The sequence below is a fragment of the Equus quagga genome, chromosome 11, assembly GCF_021613505.1.
Source record: "Equus quagga isolate Etosha38 chromosome 11, UCLA_HA_Equagga_1.0, whole genome shotgun sequence".
Taxonomy (NCBI): domain Eukaryota; kingdom Metazoa; phylum Chordata; class Mammalia; order Perissodactyla; family Equidae; genus Equus; species Equus quagga.
The window spans coordinates 58697132-58709389 of record NC_060277.1 but is presented as its reverse complement, the minus strand read 5'-3'; the positions used below and the strand labels follow the sequence as shown (position 1 = coordinate 58709389).

The 12258-nt window shown below is 43.0% G+C and overlaps 1 protein-coding gene across 5 annotated transcripts in view; it reads right to left on the bottom strand.

Moving 5' to 3' along the window:
- Window positions 1-311: 311 nt before the first annotated feature.
- Window positions 312-12258, bottom strand: part of SPECC1 (sperm antigen with calponin homology and coiled-coil domains 1) — a 284761-nt gene continuing 272814 nt past the window's right edge. For 4 of the 5 annotated variants that reach the window (XM_046675310.1, XM_046675311.1, XM_046675312.1 and 1 more), the window contains 2 exons: window positions 11044-11103; window positions 312-3804 (listed from right to left, as the gene is read on the bottom strand). In XM_046675310.1, the coding sequence (XP_046531266.1) occupies window positions 3715-3804; window positions 11044-11103 (150 nt within the window). In that variant the 3' untranslated portion in view covers window positions 312-3714. Of the gene's footprint in view, window positions 3805-8289; window positions 8386-11043; window positions 11104-12258 lie in introns of all 5 variants that reach the window. The other variant, XR_006890587.1, reaches the window with a different exon arrangement.

Sequence of the window (12258 nt, the reverse complement as noted above, 5' to 3'; positions counted from 1 at the left end):
AGCCTGTGGTGCGGGTGCCTGTCGTGCGCACATCTGCACAGCTCTGCAGCAGCCTGCGCGGCCCTGAAGGGGGATTTTCACAGGAGACTGTCTTCACAGCAAGAGGTGTGCGAAGGGAAGGAGGTAGAGGAGCCATGAGGACCCCAGTCCTTTCTGGTAACTTCCGGTAATGCCAGCAAAGCAGCTGCAGTGGGGACAACAGCCCAAGAAGGAAGAGGGACATGAAGATGCTGGTTTGAAAACAGACTGAATGCAAGTTTGACATTTTGAGAAAATAGTAACAATAAATGGCATGGGGAAAAACAGGTAAATCAGACAGAAACAAAATATATTTATTAGAAATATTACAGAGTCATATACACAGTACACGTTCATGTTAATAGTTAAATACATCTTTGTTGGCACGTCATGTCCTGACAACACTGGGACAATCTGGGGTGCTCTCTGTAGATACGAGGCCACAGATGTATCAACTGCTTTCAACTAATGTAGTTACACAGTGAGCTACTCAGATGTTACAGATTTAGCCAAACTCCAACCTGGGTCAGAGAAGTGAAAGACCCAGTGAACTTGGGCAAAGGAGACATTAAAAAGACTTTTTAAAAAGGTTGCTAGGCTACGTCCTTTCCTGCATATCAGGGGTAGTTCATCGCAAAATGGCACTCAAGCTTTGGATGGAAGAGCTGCTGCTGGACTGGCACAGGGGGTGGTGCCCGGCCTGCCCTCCCTGGGGAGGCGGGAGGGGGAGACTGGGAGGGCCCGGCCAGTGTTTCTGAGAGGAAGAGAACACTGCAGACACTCGTCCTAGCTGCCTGCGTGTCACCACACGGTTCATCACTTTGGGACACTCTGGATGGTCTCAACAGAACCTATAACATAACAACTGAATGAAGAACAAAAACCAAAGACTAACTTGGCTTCTGAGGAAGTGCAAATTCGCCCACTTCCTCACAGTGCTCACGCCAGGGGGCCCGGCCCCGGCACTGTCAGCCGTCAGCTAGAATTCAAGTCCATGAAACAACTCATAGTGCAGAGAGCCACGGTCTTCTCTTTAAAGACTCCTCCACTCTGCTGGGCCTTGCATTTTGCATCTGTCTTTTACATAAAAATTAATACATTTTTTAAAAAAAGGATCTGCAGAACCACCAAATAATTTTAAAGGACTAGGTATTGGCTGAAGAAAGATGGGAAGAAACATGGATACTGCAGCCTCAGGACAGGAAACTGGGGATGACACAATGGCTGGCACCATCCTGTCTTCTCAATTTATCAATTTCCCACATTTGCCTTGTGCTCTGAGCTTTCCAATTAAAAATGGGTCTAAAAACTCCAGTCTGTGGCCCAGCCCCGGCCTGCAGTGCTGGAAGGCCTGACCCCGCAGCCCGTCTGCCTTCAGCCCCTAAACCAAGGTCCCGCAGCGTCACACCTGCCCCCAAACGCCACCTGTGTTTCCGTGAGCAGGACACACTTCCTCTGCTGTAATCACGCCCACTGGCCAAGATGATGGTGGTCAAGGAACTTCTGTGACTTATAAAAGTAAATTGCACGTGGCCTTTCTTTCACAATCCATTTCTTTCCTTTTTTTAACCTAAAGGGAGCAGGCTCCAGCGTGGAGGGAGGGGCAACAGCAACACCACCCCTGCTCTGCTGGGGCTCATTCTCAAGCATTTGCGGTAATCACAGAAGAGGCACCTGGAACACCAGACACCTCTCCGGGGATCCCAGGACCTCCACTGCATCTCCCCACGAAGCCCTGTAGGACCCCCAGATTAAACAACAATCCACAGCTCGGCCCAACTACGGGGATATGACTCTTCCCCACTGTGCTGGTGAGCAGCGAAGCATGGGGATGATGAAAATGTACCAGTTACGTCAACAAGACGGATGCATGAAGCAACACAAGGAGGAACCTCCCTGTGGGTGTGTTCACAGGAAGGAGTCAGTTATGTGTGTTCAGACTGCGCCTCCAACTTCCGTCTGAAAACAGAGGGGCCAGTTCCGCGGTTTCAGCACCAAACCCTGCTCTGGAGCGACCTGTGCTCACTGCCCCGCGTGGGGCCGAGATGCACGGGGCACTTTCCTCTCAGGGGCTCTCAGGGAACTTGGCAAACACAGAGAACACATCCTTGGTCCCCTTCCAGAGGTTCTGATTCAACTGACAGGCCAGGCAGGAGTGTGTGTTTTCAACAAGCTCCCCGGAAGGTTTGGATCTAGAGCACAGAGGAGAACCACAGTAGGGCAGCGCGCGGCCTGGGCACGAGGGCAGGTCCCTCCGCCACGCCCGCAGAGGCGGCCTGAGGGGGGCCGAGCTGCCGTCCCAGCACAGGGACCGCAGCCTCCAGGCGTCCACTGTGAACAAGGCTCGAGCAGCCATGCAGACTGGCTTTAAGTAATGACGGCAGTATCGTGACTGTGGTGACTCGTGGTGAGCAGTCCCACAGAGCGACAGGCACTGACGAAGCCACCTCAACCGCCAGTGTGAACCACACCCTCATCTGCTACGCAACGGGCACCTGTTTTCCCAAGAAGAATATCAAAGAGCCACCAGGTGGTTCCTGTGCCGTGCGCTTCCGAGGTGACCATGGCCGCTCCGAGAGCTCTGCCGCCACTCAGGGTGCTGGCAGGTCAGCCGAAACTGCATTTTCTTTTGTTCAATTATAAACGGAGCCATCGCTGCCTCCCCCTAAGGGCTTCCTTTCCCACACAGACGTAAAAGGCCTGCCCAAGTACCGAAAACTAAGTCTTGGGTTGAAATGTTTAAATTTGCTGTCTGTCCAATAGCCCAAGAAATACACATCTTCAGCCTGTTTGTGCAAATGCACGAAGGCCCCGGCAGGCACACGCAATTTCACACGAGTGACTTTCTGTTAAGTTCTGCACATGGGACAAATGTGTGTGAGTGTGAACGAGAGTGTGGATAAATGGGGGACGAACAGAGCAGGCGCATCAGCACAGAGGCGGTCGGCCGAGAGGGAGGTCTGCGTGTGACCGCGGCCAAGCACACAGCCATGGGGCAGCACCGCTTCCAGCTGTAGGACTCCCCACGGGACACTGCGGCACGCCACCCAGGGGCTCCTATGCATTCTCAAATGTTTTTTCTTCCATCCAAGGAATCAAATAAGTAAGTGACGGTGAGATCTAAAAAATGTAATCAAGTTCTAGGTGTTAAAAGTGTTACCCAGAACAGGAGTATACTTCCCACAGACACAGGGCTGCTTGTTTCCAGGCTGCTTGAGAGCTAACGTTTCTTTGACTTTTTGCATTTTGTTGTTGTTTTTTTTTTTTTGAGGGGGTGGGGAGTGGCAAGGGCAAGGTTTTTATAAAGGAAAAAGTCAGGATTTTTAGTAAAAAGATGACAGATTTGGAAGTGCCATTTGTCATGAACTCAGTGCAGCTCACGTGTGTAGACACGCAGTGTGACCGGAGATGTCGTCCTGGGGTCGTGGGAATGAGCCGGGAGTGGACTCGGGTCTGGAAGGAGGAAGGCCGTGGCAGAGCGAAGCTTCCTCGACGTACACTCCCAGTGCCTCTGGATGCATGGCGGGTGCACGGCGCAAGCCAGCTCTGCTTCTTCTTTGTGTTGGTCCCCCTGGGTTGAGCCTTCCTCTGAAATCCAGACAGTCGGGTGGCAGATGGAGCAGGGCCTATGGAAAGTGACCAGGTGCTTCCAGGACAAACTGCAGGTGGTAGCGGCTGCTCTTGGGCCCTCTGGGTTTACGTCTCAAAGTACTTGTAGATTTGGGCCACGTACTGCATCACGCTCTGCCAGTCGGGCCGGTCTGTGTACAGCATCTCACTGAGCTCCTGCAGGAGAAGGGCAGAGGTCACAGGGGACATCACAGACCCCCTTCCCACAAAGGGGCTCATATCCAGGTCAGGGCTTGAGCTGCCTAGAGACCCTCCACCTACATGCACAGAGGGTAGAGGCAACACCAACATGGTGTTAAATGTGACTAGTTAAAAGAAAAGCTTTTTCTTTCCTTTTATTCAGGAGATATCATCCTTTTTAAAAAACATTAGTCATGACCTCCCACCCCTCTCATCTTTTATTAACGTGACAGCATGAAAAAGTTTTGAAAAGAGGAAAGTCACTCATAATTCCATTATTGTAAAACAATTTCCACTTTTCTAAGTTACATTCAAAGATACGCTTGTACCCTGGCTTCCATCACAGTAGACATTCTATCGTGTGCTCTGTGCTTTTTACTTAACGCCTTTTATACACAATTTCCAATGTGGCAGCACTGCGTCGGCTGCCATTTTAGGGGATGCGCACCGCCCATCGTCGACATGTCATCTCCTAGCACTTGATGCAGTCTGCGTTCACTTCTTCACGTTACAGACTTTGCAATAAGCATCTTTGTGCAGTATTGTTTCCTTCTGTTGAATTAGTGCCTTAAAAATGCAACCACTGTTTTATCAGAATTAACTGTTACCATTTAATGTTCTCTCCCTTAATTTAGTAGGCAACAAGCAAGCAGAAGGTAGAGGCCAGAAAGTGCTAGACAGGAGGGCAAGGTCCTCTGCTGAGCCCCTAGTCAAGCTTTCCTGGAATTTGCGCCACTGAACATATTTAATAATTCACTTTGGGGCTGAATTTGGAGTCTTTTGTGGTCACAAGAGAACGGAGACCCGTTCTGCTGTGGAAAAGGACCCTGAAGAGGAAAGGACCCTGAAGTAAAGCCAGAAGCAGAGATACATGGAAAAATAAGGCTGAATTTAGTACATCTGTTCCTGGGCGGTGACACAACTGGCTGGGCCTGTAACTAGCCACTTATCTTCTGTTTCAACATCTGAACATATTTTATCAGTTCTGCTCCCTGGTTATGCCATAAAACTATCCGCATATCACTGGTCGTGGAAAAGGAGCAAGTGGAACACTCCACACAGATATGCCTAGAACAATTTAAAGAGAAAAACAAAGTTTTCACAGACTATAACAATAAAAACTCTCCTTCTAGCCCAAATACTGTGGTCAGGACAGTGCACACAGACTCATGCATAAAAAGCTAAAATTCTTACAATAGGAGGGTAGTTACTATGACGATACAGAAGTGATCCAGAATTGAGTATGCTGTTTAGGAGACAGATGAGCTCTAAGAAAGGAAGGAATGCCTACAGATGCAAGAGAGATGGCAAACTTTCCCCTGTATCATAGGAAGGATGTGTCTTCCATCTCCAAGAGGATTCCCAAGTCTGATCAATATTCAGTTTTACTCAGACTATCTTACATGCCTGAACCTAATAATAATTAAATTAAAAAATATTTTGGTACATTGTCAAGATAGTTGAACACATTTGAAGAACTAATTCAGCACATATCAGGAAAGAGTATGCTGCATAAAAATCTGATAATGCATGACATTTACTTGAATTTTTAGCTAAAAACCATCCGAAAAAGAAAACACCAGGCCCAGATGGTTTCACTGGTTAATGCTACCAAATATTTAAGGAAGAAATAATCCCAATTTTACACAATCTCCTCCAGAAAATAGAAGAGGAGGGAACACTTCCTCACTCATTCTATGAAGCCAGCATTACCCTAATACCAAAACCAGACAAAGGTATTAAGGAAAACTACCAATTTCTCACATGAACACAGACACAAAAACCCTTAACAAATATTAGCAAATGGAATCATGATCAAGTGGGGCTCATCTCAGGAATGCAAGGCTAGTTCAACATCCACAAATCAATGTTATTCAGATTAACAGACTAAATAAGAAAAACTGTATGATCATATCAACAGATGCAGAAAAAGTAGTACAAAAAATTCAACCACTATTCATGATAAAAACTCTCAAAAAACTAGAAATAGAATGGAAATTTTTTTTTTTTTTAAAGATTGGCACCGGAGCTAACAACTGTGGCCAATCTTTTTTTTTTTTTTGCTTTATCTCCCCAAATCCCCCCCGTACACAGTTGTATATCTTAGTTGCAGGTCCTTCTAGTTGTGGCATGTGGGACGCCGCCTCAATGTGGCCTGATGAGCGGTGCCATGTCTGCGCCCAGGATCTGAACCAGGGAACCTAGGGCCGCCGCAGCGGAGCATGTGAACTTAACCACTCGGCCAAGGGGCCGGCCCCAGAATGGAATTTCTTTTACCTAATAAAGAAAACATACAGGGGCCAGCTTGGTGGTGCAGCAGTTAAGTGCACATGTTCCACTTTGGCAGCCCAGAGTTTGCTGGTTCGGATCCCGGGTGCGGACATGGTGCCACATGACAAACCATGCTGTGGCAGGAGTTACACATATAAAGTAGAGGAAGATGGGAATGGGTATTAGCTCAGGGCCAGCCTTCCTCAGCAAAAAAGAATAGGATTGGCGGCAGATGTTAGCTTAGGGCCAATCATCCTCAGGTGGGGAAAAAAAAATACAAAACCCAAAAGCTGACATCATACTTAAGGGTGACAGAGCGAACACTTTCCCCCTAAGATCAGGAAAAAAGAATAAGGCAAGGATGTTTTCTCTCACCTCTCCTATTCAACACTGTACTGAAAGTTCTAGCTAGTGCAATAAGGCAAGAAAAAGAAACAAACGGCATACAGATTGGAAAGCCAGAACTAAAACTATCTTTATTTACAGATGATATAATTGTCTATGTAGAAAACCCCAAAGAGTCTACCAAAAAATTTCCTGAACTAACATGCAAGTTTAGCAAGGTCTCAGGATACAAGTCAATAGCTTTCCTATATACCAGCAGTGAGCAAGCGGAATTTGAAAAAATAAAAACAAAAATAACGCTTTTAAATGATGCCAAGGAAAAAAAGAGGATCTATATGCAGAAAACTGCAAAACACTATAGACAAAAAACTATGAAACACTGATCAAAGAAATCAAGAAGCTCTAATTAAATGGAGAGATACTCCCTGTTCATGGATTAGAAGACTGCGTATTGCTAAAATGTCAATTCTTCCCAATCTGATCTATAGAATACAAGACAATCACAACCAAAATTCCGGCAAGTTTTTGGTAGATATTGACAAACTGATTCTGAAATTTATAAAGGCAAAGGTACTAGAACAACCAAAACAATTCTAAAAAGAAGAATAAAGTTGGAAGACTTGATTTCATGATTTGTAAAGCAAAATTAATCAAGACAGTGTAATACTGGTCAAGGGACAGAACTGAGATCATGTTATGTGTATTTTACCAGAATAAAAATAATTGGAAAAAAAAAAAAAGGGTAAGGCTTCTCACCCTTGGGAGCTCAGGGTGTTGGGGGGGGATGTAAATAAGCTCTATAAATCAGATAAATCACAACGTAGCACACATACTGTATAGTACTATGAGTAAATTGTGCTTTAAGAGCCCAGAAGGTGGGCACAGCTGTCCTGGTGCGGGGTCACGGGCTGGGTAAGGTGTAGGCTCTGGAGCCAGCCTGCTGGTCTTGACTCTTGTCTACTTCTCACTAGCTGTGTGATTTTGTGTGGAACTGCAGGTGCCTCAGTGTCCCACCTGCATGGAGCTTGATCTCGGAGGACTTCTGAGGGGCCCAATGACTCAACACATGTGCTTGGCACGCAGTAAACATGAAAAACACATTTTTCATGTGATTAAGTTTGAATTAACTCCTTAAGTATCCTTTATAAAGTTTATCTACAGAGCAGGCTCAGTTATGGCTAAGGAACCATTCTGACATCCTCGTAAAATCCTGTGTGGCAATGACCTCCCTCCGTAGGTGACCTGAAGAACTTAATCTGTGTGTATAGCGACTGTGTGGGTGGACACACTGGCTTACTGAGGAAGCAACACCCTCACAGAGGACATGACCCCGTGTGGGACTGGCCCCTCACGAGGATACAAACACATCACCCCTCAGAGGACACACTTTCTGGATGTTTTTATGGAAATGGTGATGAGGCCCCATGCCCTCTCTCACCTATTCCTGCTGTGAGGAGTTGCTCGCCCCTGTGACATGGTGGCTAAACCTCTGTGTGACGCTGGCTGAGAAGGAACACTTTCCACAATTGTAGGAATGCTGTAGAGCTTTCACTTATTAAAATCTCATCCTTGCTAATATGCCACACCCAAAAACCTGTATTTACTTGAATATACACATATAAGTGAATTTTTTTCCTAACAATAGAACTTGATCAAAAACTTGGGATTATCACTGCTGCCAATTCTGAGTATTTTAAAAGTGTCGTGTAGTTAAATGTATTATTTTTCAACCCACATCAAGTTACTGAAAAACAAATTTAATAATGTAGGAAGTTTGTATTTTGTTGACAGCATAAACTGGTTAAATTGCTCTCAAACATTCCTAAATGCTTTTGAGATTATTACGTTTGTCAGTAGCTCCTCACAGACATCTGGACAAAGGAAATTGCTGGCTCTGATAATTAGTTCAACAAGATGATCTCATTCACTTCCAAGCTTTCACTGTAGTACATTAGATGAAAAACAGGAAAAAAGGTTAAATTGAAAAAGAAGCAAATATTAACTGTAACACTACAAAGAAAAACGTCTTCTGTGTATAACATCATCTTCAAACAAGCTCTCATTGTCTCTTTGATTCCTTACATAAACTATCTGTTGCTACTTGTTAGCCGTTTAGTGTGCCAGAAGGGAAGATAAATAAGGTTCCTGTTACCCATCTTAGCCAGATGTGCAAGTCCCCTCACTCCTTTTTAAATTCTCTAGATAGAGACATCTGTTTCTTAAAGGTCTGGTAGAATGTGGGTTTACTGGGATTCTTCTGTGTGTGTTTGACTACATTTTCAACAATGAATTCAACTCCTTTAATGGTTAAAGTTCTACTTCTTCTTGAGTGAGTTTTGCAGAAATATTTACATTTAATATTTGAAGAAATATTTTTATGTTTTTAGAAAACTGTCCATTCTGTTTCAAACATATTGGCATAACGTTGTTCACAGTACTAAAATTCCTGTGATAGCTGTACTTTCACTTTTTCATTTCATTCCCTATGTCCTCTGTGGGTTATGGAAGTGTGTCTCACTGTTATTTCAACTTAGATTTTCCTGATCGATAATGAGATTCAACACCTTTTCTAATGTTTATTGGCCATTCGTGAGTTGCCTATTCTAGCCTTTGATAATTTTCTACTAGATTGTTTTTTATTATTGGTTAATAGATACTATTTGTAGATTATCTGTCTTGTCTTTGCTTTTTCTGGAGTTTCATTATGATGTATGTGGAGGGATATTTTTCTATTATTCATCCTGTTCGAGATTCATTAAGAATCTGTAGTCTTTCATCATTCAGGAAAAATTTCAGGCACCATTTCCTCAAATATTTGTCTCTCTCCCATTCTTTCTTTCCTCTTTTTCTGGAATTCCCATTGTACGTGGGATTTAGACATTATCTGATTTTATCTTCCATGTCTCTGAAGCTCTGTGACCGACACTATCATTTGGTTAACCCAACAGTCATTCCCAACCTCTCTCTCCCTTGCAGGCTTCCTGCTAAAGAGGATAAAAAATGTTATATGCTCACTTTCTCAAATTCCCTTGCAGCTGGGGTGGCCATGTAACAGAGTACTGCCAATGAGCTGGAAGGGCTCTAGGAAGCCTTTTGACGTCCTTATCAAAGGGGGAAGATGTGAGGCACTTACTCTATCCCTTCTGCCTCCTCCCTGCCCTGCAGATGGGAGTGAATATCTGGAGCCTGGCAGCTGTGTTGAAACATGGAGGAACAAGTAAGGGAATAAAGAGCCAGTGGATTAAAGACGGTAGAGTATAGAGAAGAGACATTCTGGAGCCCTTGATTATAACAGTGAGCAATGAATCAATCTTGAAACTACTTCTAGACCTGTTCAAAAAAAATTAACATCTTTATGGTTTAAGCAACTGTTAGTTGGGTTTTCCACTTCTTGAAGTTGAATACATACTATTAAAAACCCTCTATTATATTTCCCATTTTTTAATGTCTCTGTTTTATGTTCTAATTTCCCAAAATCTGTTTTCCAGTTCAGTAGTTCTCTCTTCTGCTGTATCTCATCAGTTTTTCAACTCAGCTGTTTTTAATTCCACATTTTTATTTCTACAAGTTTTATCTGATTTTTTTCCAAATCTTTTTATAGTACCATGTTCCTTCTCTATGATTTTTATTCCTTCCTTTATCTCTTTAATACATTTAAATGTAGTCTTCTGTAGTCTCTTTCTTACTGTTTTATTATCTCAGGTTCTGGTAGATGATCCTCTTGTTTGTTGTGTCTGCTGACTAGCTCAAGTAGATCATTTGCTTGAATGTTTTGTAATTTTGGATTGTGAGCACATCTTCAGCAGCCATTACACTACCAGCCCAGGAGACTCCTGCACCCGAGATAATAAACAACCAGTGGCTTCTTGCAGCACAGATATTATAAATTTGAACTCCAAACATCATCTGGCCCAGTTTTCTTTTCTTACAGGAGATTTCTTTTTGGCCACAAAAAAATCTGAGGTGGAGACCAAGCTTCCTTATCACCTCCCTGAACTAGCAGGTGTTTTTTATTTCCTCCTTCACTAAGAAGAGCAACATTTTGTGAGCCTTGGTTTTGTGCAGGGGTCTCAGAACTAATGCTCTCTTTATGGGCGCTCAGGGCCTTGTCTCTTGTTTCCATGTGGGCATTAAATAAAGCCTATACTCATTAGGTACCCATATATTATGAGCCCTCTACACCAACTCCAGCCCCACCCCTGCCTCAGCTCATGCCTCATGGCTCTGTTTTTCACTTCTCTTTTAACTGCTGTCATCTGGTTATTTCCCCTTCTTTCTTCGGAGCTCAGCTACGTATTGATGTTTTTTAAATTACATTTTATTCAGATTGCGAGGTGACCTGAACAGGAGGGCTTCAATGATAATTCAGTCCACTGTGCTTCCAGAATGAAAAATTATCCACAATGAAATCTTCACTGAAAAAACTCCAAGTCATATGTGGTCACACCAAGTGAATAATTTTATATTAAGGATCATGAGTAACAAATTTTCAGCAAATGGATTTCAATGTTCTGTAAGAAATTATTTAGTAGATGGCATAAAGTTCTTTCTCACGTAATGAGAATTAAGTATCACAAGGATACAAAACAAGATACTTACCAGGCTGGGTTTGATGCCTACACTTTCAGCTGCTTCAAATGCCAACAAGAGATTCCTTTTCTAGGTTAAAAAGACAAAGAGACTGGAATTATCAACTAAAAATACATAGCTTTTCCTAGGAAAGAACACCAACTGACACTCCCATATAGATGATCTCCATTATAAAACATCTAAATTTTTAAGTCAAATATGCAAACAGTGGTCTCAATTTAAGGGAAAAAAAGATTAACAGGTTACAGTTGTCACTAAAAATGACATTACTGATTTGATCTCCTGACTATCAAAGATAAGTTTTTGTTTGGTTATTTTCTTTGTCAAGATTTATGCCATACACATTCTGGTGTGTATCAACGGTTGTTTAACCATGGTGCCATATTAAAAAATTATCACAGTAATATGTGCACATAGATAAATATAATCATATGAAAAACTGTTCCTTCCCCCAATCCTGGTCCTTCGGAGAACCACTTTTAATTTTTCTAATTATTCTGGTGATTACCTCCCTATCTCTGTAACATGCTGTTTCTCTTGATTCCTCAAACAGAGGCATTACCTGCTAACATCCTCCCAAGATAAATAAGGACTTAGGTATCACATACCTCTCTCCACCCTTTACTATACATACGGCCAATTTTAGTTCATTAGTTATGTTTGTGATTTTAAATAACATCCTTAAACCTCCATTTCTTATTCCATCAATTGTGTATGGCAATTTCTGACTCCACTTTGTATGACAGAAAAGTTCCCCTTGCCTATCCTACTCTTTGTCAAGTTTTACTTTTAAACTGCGAAAACTTACAACAATTTCTTCCTTATAACCACATTTGCGTCTTCTGCACTCTCTTACTAGGATGATTCTGAAAACAACACACAGCATTCACACAGCAGTGTGCTGCGATTACACTTCCTTCTCTGTAGCTCCAGTCATGATGCTGTGCCACTCCAAACATTTTTTTAAAAGGATTTTCCTCTTTGTGACTCAAACAAGTGCTTGAAATCATACCACAATTTAATGTGCTCCAGATCTGGACCTTGCCTTTCTTCAAAAGTTTGTATGCTCTCAACAGTTCTGCGTGTCTTGGATTTTTCTTATTGGGAGAAGATCTGTATGCCTCTTTTCATCTTCTGGCTTCTTACTCATCACTATTACTTATAATTCATAATATTCTCCTAGCAAACTGACTTTCTGTTCTAACACAGAGAGACTGCCCCATA